Source organism: Coffea arabica, chromosome 3e (assembly GCF_036785885.1).
Source record: "Coffea arabica cultivar ET-39 chromosome 3e, Coffea Arabica ET-39 HiFi, whole genome shotgun sequence".
NCBI classification, from domain to species: Eukaryota; Viridiplantae; Streptophyta; class Magnoliopsida; order Gentianales; family Rubiaceae; genus Coffea; species Coffea arabica.
In genome coordinates, this window is record NC_092315.1 from 9,493,119 (window position 1) to 9,509,031 (window position 15,913).

The 15,913-nt window shown below is 35.9% G+C and overlaps 2 protein-coding genes and 1 long non-coding RNA gene across 3 annotated transcripts; 1 reads left to right on the plus strand and 2 right to left on the minus strand.

Annotated features, from left to right (window-relative positions):
* Positions 1-122: 122 nt before the first annotated feature.
* Positions 123-2,039, minus strand: LOC113736400 (crocetin glucosyltransferase, chloroplastic-like). The gene has a single exon (XM_027263345.2). The coding sequence runs from the start codon at positions 1,806-1,808 to the stop codon at positions 393-395; it is 1,416 nt and encodes a 471-aa protein (XP_027119146.1). The 5' UTR covers positions 1,809-2,039; the 3' UTR covers positions 123-392.
* A 1,692-nt stretch (positions 2,040-3,731) lies between these two features.
* LOC113736566 (uncharacterized) lies at positions 3,732-7,767 on the plus strand. The gene is made up of 6 exons (XR_011842220.1): positions 3,732-4,066; positions 5,198-5,276; positions 5,409-5,501; positions 5,583-5,662; positions 6,677-7,411; positions 7,540-7,767. It is a non-coding gene; the product is annotated as an uncharacterized lncRNA (long non-coding RNA).
* A 2,592-nt stretch (positions 7,768-10,359) lies between these two features.
* On the minus strand, positions 10,360-12,200 carry LOC113736895 (crocetin glucosyltransferase, chloroplastic). Its single transcript, XM_027264093.2, has one exon. It carries the CDS (start codon positions 11,983-11,985, stop codon positions 10,576-10,578), a length of 1,410 nt encoding a protein of 469 aa, XP_027119894.1. The 5' UTR covers positions 11,986-12,200; the 3' UTR covers positions 10,360-10,575.
* Positions 12,201-15,913: the final 3,713 nt, after the last annotated feature.

Sequence of the window (15,913 nt, forward strand, 5' to 3'; positions counted from 1 at the left end):
CATTATGGTACCAGATTTTATCAAAAGGAATCTACACAAATCTATTATCAAGTGGAAGAAAAGGAAAATAAATTTTTTCATTCAAAAAGTCAATGAAATTATGGTAACTATCAAACACCAGATTTTATCAAAAGGAATCTACACAAATCCATTATTATTGAAGGGTCTTTCATAGTGATTATCATTGCTATTGCTTAGCAACAACCAATCGGGTGGTAATTTTTCTTCAAAAGAGAAATAATTACATGGAGGCCCTGCGTACTCTACTACTTAAGATCAGTGTAAATCAGACATACAAACACTAAGTCAATCCATCGAAATCCCAAAAACGAAGAACAAAAGATAGACGTATCTTAAATTATGCTACCAATCTACAACTGGTTTGACTCAGCTCAGTAACCTTTTCCGGCCTCTTCAACAAATGCTTTTAGATTCTTGTCTGAAGATCCACCTTCTTGCGTTACCTCCCTAGCCAATTCTTTCCATTTCATAGCATTCCTCCTCAATACAATCCCTTTCTCCTCATCATCCATCACCGTCTCTATACATCTGTTGATCTCATCACCGTCAACTGTGCCATCTTCATTAGGTACAACCTTCACTCCTGTTTCCCAAACATCTTCTATCAACTTTGCGTTCGTTCCTTGATCGACCCAATGAGGAAATGCGATCACCGGCACGCCACAAACTAGACTCTCCAATGTCGAATTCCATCCACAATGCGTGAGGAAACATCCCAGTGAAGGATGTGTTAGCACCTCAATTTGAGAACACCATGGCACTATCATCCCTTTCTCTTCCAATTCCTCCACGCAACTCAATCTATCTTCTTCTTTCTCTTCTTCTCCATCTTCCTTCGCTCTTATCACCCACAAAAATGGCCTTCCACTCTTCAACAAGCCGCTCGCGATCTCCTCCATTTGTTTCTTAGGCAGCCTCAGTAAACTGCCAAATGATACATAAACAACTGAGGCAGCAGGCCTTGAATTCAACCATTCTTTGTAATCTTTTGATTTTTGGAAAAGATCACCGCTGAAGGAAGTTTCTGATGGATCTTTCCCATCCAAGAATGCCGAGGGAGTCAAGGGTCCAATAGCAATCAAATTATAGCTCTCAATAGCTTTGAGAGCTTGAGGTTCCAGTGCATCAAACGTGTTGACAAGTACTTTTGGCTTTTCTTCTTCATCCAGTGTTTCAAGTTGCCTCTTGAAAGCTGAAAGAATAGAGCTGTTTATAGCATCGCTAGAAGGTAGTATAAAGGACGGAAGGTCCTTGGCTTTCATCGATGGCAGGCCTGGAAACTGAATTGACCAAGTGGGGTCATTGCTGTTATTCTTCACGTCATCTTCATAGCCATGGAAGTAATAATAGAATATGTCCATAACGGTGGCCGGTTGAATCCAGAGAAGGGCAGATGGGATGTGACACTGACGCGCCACCGTCGTGGCCCAAGGACAGGGAAGTAAAAAGGTGCAGACAAGGCCCGTTACTGGGCAGCCTTGGTTAGCACTAGTGTTGATGACATTTTTGAGGGCATTTGATCCATGTTTCTCCATCCCGGACATGTGTTCACTGTGATCTACACCCTTTGGCTGGAATCCGTCGTCATAACCGTCTGAAAAGCTTGCAAAACTTAGGCCTTTTGGGATGCTGCCGGAGGATTTCGTCATACGGCCGAGGGCAAAAACGCTGGTGGCAAAGGTCACTTGTATGCCCATTCTTAGGAGTCTTTTGGCAAATTGCAAGGATGGATTAATGTGGCCTTGGACCGGATAACTTACAAGGAGAATATGTCTTTGTTGCGGCATTTTTAGCAGCTTCTTGATTTTTCTTCTGGGATTTTAGGCCAAGAATCTAAAATTTTTCGAGAGGTGGGAGCAAATTATAATATCAACAAATTAAGGTGTGAAGGAATTTTGAAGATGGTGGTCATTATGATTGTAGGAATGTGTTTGTTAGTGATTTTGAGGTGACAGTGGCTAAGTTGTGTGTAGGATGCATCTGAGTGACGTTGATATATACAGCTTGTGTGGATACCAAGAATTGTTGGCCCAATGACGTTTGTGGTGACGATTTGGAGAAAAACACTGGGCAGTTTTGTTTAGTTCTCCTAGGAAATAATTGAGCAGTGAACATTGACAGTGTTAATCATCATTTTGTTAATCATTGTGATGCTGATTTTTCTATGATTTTTCTTCTTGACTTGCCTTGATAAATCAGTTATTTTATACATGGTATGAACCAGAATTGAACTAGTCCTCTATCTTCGTTTCCATAAATCTCCAGAGACACCCTTTCCTGCTTTGGTCATTATCAGCATAACACCACTTGTTTGTCCCCAGAAATTTTGAAGCTAATAAACAAACAAAAATGGAAATGCAGTTATTTGGGGCCACATGCTTCAATCTTTAAAATTAACGGTGTTTGAATCTGATTGAGTGAAGTTTTCCGAAAGCTTTCGAAAGTTGGGAAATTAGGTAACAGGTTTTGGTATGTAATTTCGCACAAAACATCTCCAGTTTAGGTAAATTGAAAGATACAAAAGCACCAAATATGCAAGCAATTTTCTTATCCTGGTCTTAATAGCTTCTACCATTAGCTTAAGTGAAATCTTCCAAAAAGAAAACCCAGCTGCGGCAAATTTAGTGCTCTAGAGAGATAAGAAAAACAATGGGCCGGGTACATATCATTTTACGAGCTTGAATTTTTTCGTAAGATTTGCAGTTTGCACTTGGCTTATATCACTTTCTATAGTGGTTGTGATAATAATTGATTGTTGTATTCTTGAATATGAATGTAAATTATTCAAATTCATGGGTTTGTTTCGTAAAATATGTGGTGTGTGGCTCTTATTTAGATTAGGGTTACTTTAATTGGGGGTCTCACTATAGTTTGCTAGGGTGGCTTGTGCCATTGATAGCCACCATACAGAGCTTGGAGGGGGAGAGGAAGCCATCTATGCAAGTCACATGAACCACAACATGCTGATCAAGGTGATCACGCATTTCTCAATATCTCCATCTATCTTCAGAGAACAGTACGCATTTATATTACAGATATATTACAGTTGCATTCAAATATCTGATATTGAGATTCTGGACATTCTTACATTTTGGCATACGCTCCAAATTCTAAGATATATTTTTTTCAATATCTAAGATAATTGATTATTTGTATGAATGATCTAGTCTCTTATGGTTCGTGATAACATTTGCATGTTTTGACCAGCAGAACCGAATTGCATATGCTAAAATTGCTTTTATTTATCTTGAAGACAATTAGGGAAACCGGAAAAGAAAGAATTTTATTGAAAAATCAGAAATGAAAAAATTGGAGACGGCACAGTGATTGTTGCCCCTGAAAAATTAATAGAGTTTTTAGTGAAGAAAATTTCCCAATAATTGGTTATATAATTCTAAAGAGCCTAGGCTAGGCTGCAAACGAATCAAACCATTCGTCTAGAATTCTGTCAACATTGAACTCGAGTTAAACTCGAATTCAAACACTACTACAAAAAGCACCTTTAGTCACACACTTAATATGACATTTTCCTAAAAGTGTCACAACAGCAAGTTAATGTAACATGCAGTAAGGAACGTCATTAAAGTGACAAAGAAAATGACCAGTACGACATCGTATCACTCTAACTTATCCAGATAGAAGTAAAAAATGAAAAACAAAAGCGGGAAAGATAATGGCGCTGCACTTCAGCGCCATTTTTTTGGGGGAAATATTCTAACTACTCCAATGAATCCAATGTACTTTACTCTTTTTTCATCCCAGTGCTCTCTCCTAAAACCCTCAATCAAATAAACTCTCTGTAAAAAACCTAAATCCTTCCCCCCTCTCACCACCGAATCCCTTGTTTCTTTCTCTTTCTTCCACCCGATTTTTAACTCTCTCCAATTTGAAGACAAACAGGTAAACCTTTAAGAAGGTAGCATAATCAACAACAGCATGGAGTTTTTAGCATGGAGTTTGAACGGGAATTGGTATCTGGGCTTTTAGCAACAGTGGAGCTACGGTGTTCATTGAAAATTGCCATTTGAAGGAAGATTACTACCAGGTAACCTATACATTTTCAACAAAATTGATAGATTTTTTTTATTACTTTATTTCTTCTCCGGGAACGCATGGGAAATGGGGTAGGAGCAAGGTGGGTGACGGAGGGTTAAGGATTTGGGGAAGACGAAATGGCAAGAAGAGTAGATGTGTATTGGAATCCGATAAAGCCGATGACAATTTGCATGATTGGCCTTTCGGCTTGAAGAATTCTTTCGCCTTTCGTCTGATAACCAGCAAAACAGAGACCACCTAATGGGGTTCTCCATTTCGTTACCTCCCTTTTGTTTCGAAATTTTTTGATCCTTCAACTCACTGAAATTAGAAAAAAAAAAAAGCAATTAATTGAGAGATTGATCTATGCTGAAGGGGCTCAAAGTAAACTATACATACTCTTCGTGCTCTCCGCCACTTCGTTCCTTTCCCAATTTTCCTTCCTTCTCTTCCTCTCTTCAGATCGATTTTTCTCTCTTGATCCAGCCATGGCCTCAATTACAGGATCCTTCACCTCCCTCTCTTGCTCACTCATGCCTAACCGGGCAGTCAACAGGGTCTCTAAATTGGGCTCGAGTATGTGGCGGACGCAATATGGCAGAATTAACAGAGTTTTTCAGTGTGTCTTGTTTTGCCCACATAATATTTGTTGTGGGGAAAACCCCACTTACCTAGTACCAGAATCATCCAGTTGGAATGGTATCACTGTTTTGAAAAAAAAAATCATGAAATGTATCATTTTGAATTTACTCATTTCCAATCTCATAGGCTACCTTTTGAGAACTAATAACTCGTTAAACTCAATTATAAGATTGTACTAATAGCAGTGAGGATTCTAAGGAGTCACTTTTTAATTTTTATTTCTAATTATTAACAGTTTCACTTTAGCATGGAGTGTGAGGTGGTGAAAGGGTAAAATTTTTAGGCCATATGGTAAGTATATATAAGACACTTTTACTGCACGTATACAAATGTTCGTTTACCCTTTATTGATTAATATGCCTGGGTGAAGATTCAGTAGGAGCATGTTATAGCATGGCAAGTGCGCAAATGAATTGTAGTTGTTCACTCTATTCGTTCCAAGTTTCATTTTTTTCAGTTTCTGAATTGGAAGATTAGCTTTCCTTTTTTGTAACTTCAGGCCTGTCACCGAGTATAATGAGATTGCAAACCACTTTGTTGATTGAATATACGTGCACTGCTACAATACCAGGTTACGGGTATTAATCCAACTTTTTATGAGATAGGCTTCAAATGTTTGCATATCTCACATGCCATTAGGCATGATTATGAAACATTTTTTTGGTTTCTGATGGTTCCTTCAATTCATCTTTTTCATTTTCTTCCTATAGAAGTTGCAAGAAAATACCAGTACTTCAGTTAATGTGCCAAACTCAGGTTTCAACACTCCTGTGAAGGGTTACCAGCCTTCCCTATCAAATCAGGTAAGCTAGTTTATGTCAGAGTATTGTTATTTGGTTCTTTGATATATGTATTTACTGCCCAAATAATTTTTTGGTTTGCAGTTCTCTGGGCAATACACTGTTGATAGATTGGAAGGAGTTGAGAAATTGATTTTGGACTATTTGCAGCAGCCAGCATTGCTGTAAGAGATATTTAAATGCTGATCCTAGTAAAATGTTCCCCCCCCCCAAACAACACACAAAAAGCTTGCATTGAATGAGTAGGCATGGATAAAGAAGGACAAAAGTTTACTCAAAATGTCTACGTTGCTATTGGTGTTATCAAAGCAATTGCTATTGTAGACTGGCCTGAGTTTATGGTACCTAACCACATAAAAGTGAAAGAGTTATATTTTTTCATTAGGAAAAAGTAGTTATGTAGAAGATGTGAACTTCTGATTTGATGCCTAATTAAGACCATAGAAATTCAAATTATTTCATGCGTGCTGAACTTTAGAAATGATTAGAATTGCAATGTCGATCTGCTTTTGGCAAAGTCATTGTTTACGGTACGTGAGTGATAACAAAATCTTAACTAAGTCATTGAAAAAAAAAGTACTATGATATTAGATTGTATGCTTCTTGGGTGAGTAGGGTATATTATATGTGTTTTCTTTCAGAAACAGACTTTTGGCTCCAAGATTGATTTTTTTTTCCTTCTATCTGTGTTTTGCTTTGGAGTTGACTTCTTGTAACTCAAGATCTCTAATGTCTCAGTGAAAGTGTGAAGGGGGCCTCACGCGATGAAGCATAGGTCATGCGTGATGCCAAGATTTGCATATGATGGCCAAAATGAAGTCTAGTTTGACCATTCTTGCATTTTATAGAGTTCAATTTCCTTCCCCTTTCATGCGTAATAGTAATATTGAAAAATTGAAAAAGTTGGTCTGCGTACTAGACATTAGAAACTTCTTTTTACTCAATAAGCTTCATATGTGATGATAAATTACTCATAACTGCTCAATAATTTTTTGACGTAAATGTTTTTTTTCTTTTTTTGAGTACTGACATCTCTTCTGCTTAATGCATACCACAACTATACGGGATCATGTTGTATCATTTTGTTCTGCCTCTTCAGGCTTCATTTTCATAATATAATATTCTTTTTGTGACTAAAAAAAAGCGGTTACTAAGTCAAGCTTATTCCATCAATGCAGTTTCAAGTTTGTAGCGGCCATCATCTTCGATTCCATTTAGCGAGCACGGATTGTTGATTCCCTTTCCACTTGAAGCAAATTGGAGTTGTTGGTAACCAAAATTATACATTAAGTTTCTGCTACTCTTAGGTTACCAATACATTAAAGTTCGTGGCAGTTATTTTCAGTTGGGTAGAACTTCTATTGCTGATTAGTTTGGTTGCTAATATTTTGTCAAAGTTCTCTATCTCAAATTGATATTGGCTACATTATTGGACTAATTTTGAATTCCGTAGACTGTTATTCTTTTGTGCCTAGCATCTGTTTTATAGTTTGTGTGTTACAATCTGGAATTGAACTTTTGCTGTCTTTCCTTTTGATATTATTCTGTTTTGATACTTTTGGATTAGTTCTTATTACTCAAATGTCTAGAACACCTGGATATGTGAACATTCTGTTCTGATATGTCTAGAACACTTGGATTGGTGCTAACATTCTGTTTTGATACTTTTGGTATCTTTACTTTAGAAGATATTCCGTGAGTGATTTGTGGTTAGAAATTTGGATACTTGGATTCATGTGGTTAGAAATTTGGATCCAACTGTTGAAGTTGGTGACATACCTTTGGGATCACATTGGTGTGAAATTCATGTGAATGTGCCTGTGGAGAATGATGAAGAGCTAATGAGGCCATACCATAATTTTCTCAAGATTGGAGATGCAATTGGAGTAGCTATTGCTTGGCCAATAAACCTGGTAATCTTTTTATCTTATCTTTATCATTTGGTTAACTTAGTTTTTATTTATTTTCTAACATTAAAACTGTAAAAGAAGAGCTGTAGATGTGATTGTAACTTCTATTTCTTGGTTTATGACACTTGTAGGTGATTCTTGAAGAAAACTAAAGGATCGTCCTTGGGTCAAATGGCTATTTTCTGAAGACATTGTCAATGCGTTTTTTGTTGAGTTCTTGTTGAACTATTGCTTCTTTGATATGTATTGGCAATGCTACTGTAATACTCATAACTTTTGAAAAATCTCTGAATTGGTATGTAATTTGTTGACATAGCAGCAATGTCAGTTCCTTGGATCGATGCAGTACTTTTGCACCATTTTGGCTACTTGTATTGCAGTGATTACTATGAAAATGTAAATCGCCTTGGTTTTCCTTTATAAGGTGGTAGTAATAACTTTATTAGTCCAAAAATTAGAATCTATATTGTGTAGGCAGGATGAAATGTGATTCTGCTTTTGGGTATAAAACCTCGGATGGGATACAGGGCTAATGCAATATGATGTATTGACACTTAAAAGTGTCACCACTTCGAGTTTTGCGGTTCATAATATTCACAAAATTTCATGTTAACAAGTGTCAGAACAATCTAATCTAGTTACACCATGAAAGTGTCATAATATTTCATTCTACTTATACGGCAAATGTGTCATAATATTTTATTGTACTTACATAATAGAAGCGTCATGATAGATCCAATATATGACAGGCATCGAGTATCACTTTAGATTCATATAACTTTAACTGTTCTCTAGCATTTCTTGTCATTTAAAAGTGTCATTAAAACGATAAATAATAACGTTTATAAATGCCAATAGAACTACAAATTAGGACTCATATAACTGTCATGAACTTATAGTGACGCTGGAATGGACGACGTTTCTAGCAAAGCGTCATTATAGATCAAACGTCATTACATCGAGCTATAATGACGCTTTTAAATGTCATAAAATGACATTTTTGTAGTAGTGAAAGATACTCAATTTGTTATCTCGCGAGTCGGTTCGATTATATATATATTATTTTAATAGTAAAATTACATATATCTTCATAATATTTTATTATTTATTAAAAATTATTACAATATAAAGATCAAACTCGAACTCGATTCAAATTCGAATTGAGTTTGAGGTTAAAAAATAATTATTATTTTATTTATTTTTAAAAAATAAATAATAATCGTTTTTTTAACCTCGAACTCTATTCGAATTTGAATCGAGTTCGAGTTTGATTTTTATATTGAAAACTCGTCGAACTCAAATTTAAGTTCGAATTTAATAAAATTAAGTCGAGATTCGATTCTATTAGATTAAAATTCGATTTTACTCGACTCGTTTGCGGTACTAGCCTAGATCTCAATCATTTGAAGACTATTCCAAATGCCAACGTGCACAATTTACTACTAATTAGTAGTTGTAATTGTTTAGTCACAAGCAGGAAAAGTTTTTTTTTTTTGTAGGCTGAACATTGCAGCAAAGCAAGATTATACAATCTTAGATTCACAAACATGACGAAAGGGAATATGTCACTCGATAACCAAGCCAACGACACAAGGACAATGACAAGGTACACATTACCATGCATGCATGGGACCCGAAAGCACACTCGAGAAATCCTGATGAGTCAGCTGTGTACAGAAAACTACATGTGACGGCTTTCTTTCCTCTCTTGGAGACTCTTCATCAACCTAATCAACCTAATCAACCTAAGGTAGACTAAGTGCTTAGGAAAGTCTGCACAGGGTGTGTGGTTTTGGTGACGTGTAAGTTCAGGATTTGCTGAAATATTATCGTCCTTCATGCGCTGCTCACGTGACCTGATGGTTGGAAATTGGGATGTGAATTCCGTTTGTGAGCCACCGAGTCTTTTGCTCATCCAACGGTTCCAACCCACTAAAGAGTGATAATAGTAGTAATAGTCCTTTTTCTTTTTCAAACAGACTGGTTGGGGCCTATTTCTCTTTGCCACCTTACCTAATATCAGCTTTTTTGGTCACAGCTATTGGATCAGAACCATCTTTTATCTCTCCCTCTTCGTTCATCCTCTCTCTCTCTCTCTGTCTCTGCTTCTCTTCATTTCTTCATCTCCGACGAGAAAGCCCCTTTTCTTCTCTTTTTCTTTATCTTTGTCTTCGTCTTCTGATTGAGAATAATGATAAGCCAAAAATGATGGTATATATATATATATACTTTTAAAGGTTCTTGTTTCTTCCTTTGCAGAACTTCTCTAGCCCTCATTTTTTTCCCTTTTTTTTTTTTTAAATGGGTTGTAGTTGTCTAATTTACATGTTTCTGATGTTGCGGGTGACAAATTGGAAATTACTTCCTGCAACCTGATGAGATCTTGCAAGTCTTTTGTTTCCCTTTCTAAAGTGCATTCTGTATGCTTAAAAGTTTTGATTCTTCTAATTCCTCCACTTTCGTATGCCCGGGTTCTTTTGTACTTTTATTTTTTTTACATGAAACCGTAAGGGGTTAAGTGGAATTTTGAAACCTTAGTAGAATTATGTGGCAATAGATGAAATCACAAGGGGTTATTAGTAATTTATCTTATCATATATTGTGCAAAGAATTGTCTATTTTCAAGTAAGAAAATAGGAATATTTCAGACCTGATAATTTTGAAAGTTACAAACAACTCCTAGTCACTAGTTTGCCCATATCTATCTTAACTCTATCCTTTTCTCCTATATTTTAGGTATTTCTATCCCCTGATTTAGCAATACTTTTGCGAATATTTAAAATTCCGAGTAATAAAAATTAAGAATTAAGAGAGTTTTAGAATTTCTGCAATTTTTAGGGATACCAGTCTCCATGACATTGCCAGAATCCTTTCAGGTATACACACCATCAAACCATTTTATAATGAGATGCTTTACTTAATAGTGACGACAATGATTTATGAATGCATGATTTATGGTGAAGACTGAAAAGTATTTAATTTAGCAAAAATATAGTAATGCCAAATCCATATTTAGGATTCTCTTTGGCTTAACTCAAACATTTAGAAGCCCTACGTACTCTTATCAAACATGCAAACACTAAATTTATCCATGAAAATCCCCTATTGAAAAACAAGGAAAAAAGACAAACAAATCTTACTACACTAATCTACAAGTTTGACTCAGCTTAGTAACCTTTTCCAGCGTCTTCAACAAATGCTTTTAGATTCTTGTCCGATGATCCACCTTCTTGCATTGCCTCCCTTGCCAATTCTTTCCAGTTCATAGCATTCCTCCTCAATTCAATCCCTTTCGCCCCATCATCCATCACTGTCTCTATACATCTTTTGATCTCATCACTCTCAACTGTGCCATCTTCATTAGGTATAACCCTCACACCTGTTTCCCAAACATCTTCTATCAACTTTGCATTGGTTCCTTGATCAGTCCAGTGAGGAAATGCGATCATCGGCACCCCACAAACTAGACTCTCCAACGTCGAGTTCCATCCACAATGCGTCACGAAACATCCCAATGAAGGATGTGTCAGCACCTCAATTTGAGAACACCATGGCACTATCATCCCTTTCTCTTCCAATTCCTCCATGCAACTCAGTCTATCTTCTTCTTTCTCTTCTTCTCCATCTTCCTTCGCTCTTATCACCCACAAAAATGGCCTTCCACTCTTCAACAAGCCACTCGCAATCTCCTCCATTTGTTTCTTAGGCAGCCTCAGTAAACTGCCAAATGATACATAAACAACTGAGGCAATAGGCCTTGAATTCAACCATGCTTTGTAATCTTTTGACTTTTGGAAAAGATCACCGCTGAAGGAAGTTTCTGATGGATCTTTCCCATCCAAGAATGCCGAGGGAGTCAAGGGTCCAATAGCAATCAAATTATAGCTCTCAATAGCTTTGAGAGCTTGAGGCTCTAGTGCATCAAACGTGTTGACAAGTACTTTTGGCTTTTCTTCTTCATCCAGTGTTTCAAGTTGCCTCTTGAAAGTTGGAAGAGCAAAACTGTAGATAGCATCGCTAGAAGGTAGCATAAAGGAAGGAAGGTCCGTGGTTTTCATCGATGGCAGGCCTGGAAACTGAATTGACCAAGTGGGGTCACTGCTGTTATTCTTCACATCATCTTCATAGCCATGGAAGTAATAATAGTATATGTCCATGACGGTGGCTGGTTGAATCCAGAGAAGGGCAGATGGGATGTGACATTCATGAGCCGCCGTGGCGGCCCATGGAAGTAAAAGAGTGTAGACCAGGCACGTTACCGGGCGGCCTTGGTCAGCACTAGTGTTGATGACATTTCTTAGGGTATTTGATCCTTGTTTCTCGATGCCAGACATGTATTCAGTGGGATCTACACCCTTTGGCTGGAATCCGTCATCGTAACCATCTGAAAAAGGTGCAAAACTCAAGCCTTTTGGGATACTGCCGGAGAATTTCGTCATACGGCTGAGGGCGAAAACGCTGGTGGCAAAGGTCACTTGTACGTCCATTCTTAGGAGTCTTTTGGCAAATTGCAAGGATGGATTAATGTGGCCTTGGGCTGGAAAAGTTACAAGGAGAACATGTCTTTGTTCCACCATTTTTAGCAGCTTCTTGATTTTTCTTCTGGGAATTTAAGCCAAGAATTTATTGAAGGTGGGAGCAGATTAAGATATGAACAATGGTATGAAGAAAATTTGAAGATGGTGATAATTATGACTGCAGGAACGTGTGATTGTGATTTTGAGATGGGGATGGCTAAGTTGTGTGTAGGATGCATCTGAGTGACGTTGTTATATACAGCTTGTGTGGATAACAAGAATTGTTGCCCAACGACGTTTGTGGTGACGATTTGGAGAAAAGCACTGGACATTTTTGTTTTGTTCTCCTAGGAAATAATTGAGAGGGTATTCATAGTATTAATCCTTTGTCAAATATCATCGTACTGATTTTTCTTCTTGACTTGCCTTGACAAATCTTGTGTCTTGCTACCTGATAAATCTATGGTTACTTCCCATGTGTTTTTTTTTTTCTCAGAACAAAATTTGAATTGATTCGGCTCTGATTACTACCACGATTTAGAGCATGCTTTCGAAACTATAAGAGATTTACAAGAGTTTTTATAAATAATTCACCAATACATTTTTCATATTGATAATATGATTTAAACACACCAACACATTTCTCACATCGATAACGTGATTGAGACACATAATTTTTTTTAAATATATACTTATCAATTGAATCAAACTTGTGTTACACTTCCTATAATATTCATGTGTACAAGACAAATTCTGAACGCTCACGCATGACGTGGACTGCACATCGATATCGTGATTGAGACACACGATTTTTTTTAAAGTATGTTATTTATGTGTACAAGACAAATTCTGAACACTCACGCAGTACGCGAACTGTTTCAGGTCCTTGGGTTATGTAACTTGAATACAGCTGTGCCAACTTGTGCGGTCCAAATTTGAAAAGTCATAGAGTTCCCTTTCTCTTACGGATTTCGAAAGCTTACTTGGGCGAGACAAAGAAGTGGAGACCTAAATCTATGACTTTTTTGGCATTATAATCATGATTATCTCAGTAGTATATATAAAACTGATTTTTTTTATATGGATTGACAATTATTCGAATAAAAAAAGATTGTTTCATTTCAAAATATTGGACTAATTAATTACCAGTCTAATAAGATTAATCTTTTCATTGGTTCTAATTTACTGTGGAAACCATTGTCAGTTTTCCATCCTATTTAAGTATTCAACCAGAATTGAAGTAGTCCTCCATTTTCGTTTCCATTAATCTTCACAAGACACCATTCCTGCTTAGGTCATTATCAGTATTCGGCCACGTAAATCGATAAAGATTCAGGTAGCCCCAGAAATTTTGAAACTAATAAACAAACAAAAATGGAAATACGGTTTGATTTAGAGCCACAAGCTTTAATCTTTAAAATTGACTCGTGTTTGAATCTGATTGAATGAAATTTCACGAAAGCTTTCGAAAGTTGGGAATTAGTTAGCAGGTTTGGTGTGTAATTTCGCACAGAACATCTCCAGTTCAGGCAAATAGAAGGGTACAAAAGCACCAAATATGCAAGCAATTTTCTTGTGGTGATTTTTAATAGCTTCTACTTTTAATTTAAGTGAAATCATCGAAAAAAAAGAAAAAGATTAAGACAAAAATTGATTTAAAAAAAGGCTCATTGCTGAGAATTTGGAAGTTCTAAAATTGTTCCATCTGTTGTTTAGGAGAAGATTGGTGCCCTCTCTCAAGTGATATAGGTTAAAATCCAACCGCTGCTATGTCGCACCTCATACTATTAACTTAAACCCTAAAATTACAATCTAATCTCAAACTATCATCATCTATCACACTATTAATGAAAGTTTATCCACCACTCACCCTTTTTATTTTTGGGAATTGCACCACTTACTCTTCCTTCATAAGAAGATAGGCATTGATCCTAAATAATAACTCAAAATTATGATTGAACCCATATGTTTTAAATTGTCTAGCTTCACTCAGTTGTTTGACTGTTGGAGTAATTTGTCATGACTATTAATTCTTGAATTGATTGTACATAATGTGCATGGTTAAATGATTAAATATTTCTATTTTCCTTTTTTATCCATGCCATTAGCACACTCAGTGGCGGGGCCAGAACCTTTATTCAAGGGGTGAAATAATATTAGTTTAGACGTATAAGGTGTTGATTTGTAGATTTCAAGAATAACTAAATATTTGCTATAGTAAACATGTAACTTGAGATTCATTATTTTTCAGATCATCCAATGGCATAAAATTACGCTTAAGAATACAAGATGCATATTCTAATTAACATATGAAATTGGCAAATAATTGTACATAATCGAATTGTCGATTGAATGTTTGGTTGGTCTGTAATTCATATGAAATGGACATGTAAGAAAAGTTAAATATAAATACCATTTGCTTAAAAAAAACAAATTACATTTAATAGAAAAGAAAAAATATAGCATCATGTAATATATATTAGTTCAAGGTCCAATACTGTGAAAATGAGAGGACAATTGTAAAGATTCCAAGAATTTTGTAGGGCAATTGTGAGGTTAGATGGAATACTATCAAAATTCAAGGGGAGCAAGAGTGGGATAATACTATAGATAATTTCTAAAATTTTTACAGGCTATTTTAAAGTTTCTAGAAAATTGAGAGGGGATGCAATTGCAGTCCTTCGGCTCCACGTTGCTCTGCCACTGAGTACACTTTTAGCAGTTAATTTCTGAACCCTTAATTTTGTGTAGTTCGTTGGTATTCATGAACTAGTTTGGTTGTTTTCTCCAATAAAAATAGTCTAGTGAGATAAATTTCCCGACCAATATAATTAATTTTTTTCCCTTCTGATTTAATTTATACTGAGGAACTTCAATCAGCGCTAGTTTTCGAACAGATTTAACCAGCTACTTTTTATGGTGAACCAGAAATGTACTAGGCCTACGTACATAAAAATCACTTGTTTTCCCCAGAACTAAAATTAATAGATAGATAAAATTGGAATTACAGTTTGATTTGCAGCCTCATGCTCTACTTTTGGCTAGCGTCCGCCGAAAGGCACAACAGTTTTTTTTTTTTTTTTTTTTTATAATAAACTAATTTTAACGTTCCCAAGTCAAATCAAATATCACTAAAATTTTTGATTTGGTAAGAATAGTCATATGTAATTTCTTTAAAATTTGTTGTGTTATCAAAATTCGATTTGCCTTTGATCTGCATATGATAGGTTCAAGCTTTCGCAAAGAATGTGACATGTTTGGTACGTACTTTCGCAAAGAACATGTCTAGTTCGGATAAAAGGAAAGATACAAAGACAAACGTAAGTAAACGGGATTGTAGCATTTTCTTGGTCAATTCCAATGCAGCAATTTAGTTGCCGTGATTTAGATCTCTTCTAGCTTTAGTTCAGGTGAAGTCGTACAGAAACAAGAAAAGGTAGGATAAATTGAACAAATACTTAGTGGTAAGGGGGAGATTCTGAATTGACTAAGTTCAGGGCTTAAAAGCTTATAGGAAAGCAAAGCAAATTTTAAAATCAATAAACATGACGTATATGATTCAAATTTGTATATTTGTATTAATAAATTTGACAATGAGATTTTCACAATTTAATGTGTGTAATAAGTTTTCAAGCGATATAAATTGCTCAAATTTACACCCCTGGTGTAAGTTGATTCTTAATAAATCTAGTGAATATTAACGTTGATACGATTGGAATTTTTATATTTGTATTAATTAATTTGATAATGAGATTTTCACAATTTAATTAGTGCAATATGTTAGCAGGTTTTATTGGCTAGTCAACCCAGCATTTTCTAGGATTAAAATGCTAAAAAAATGAAAATTGATAGAACCCTAATTTTTCAGAAGGCTAAACTAGAATTGAACTCATCATATGCATTTGTAAGTGCTGCATTTGTCCATACTTCATTCATGGAGAGGTGGCCTCTTGGAAAAGGCCTCCTTCATAAACAATTGTTTTCGTTG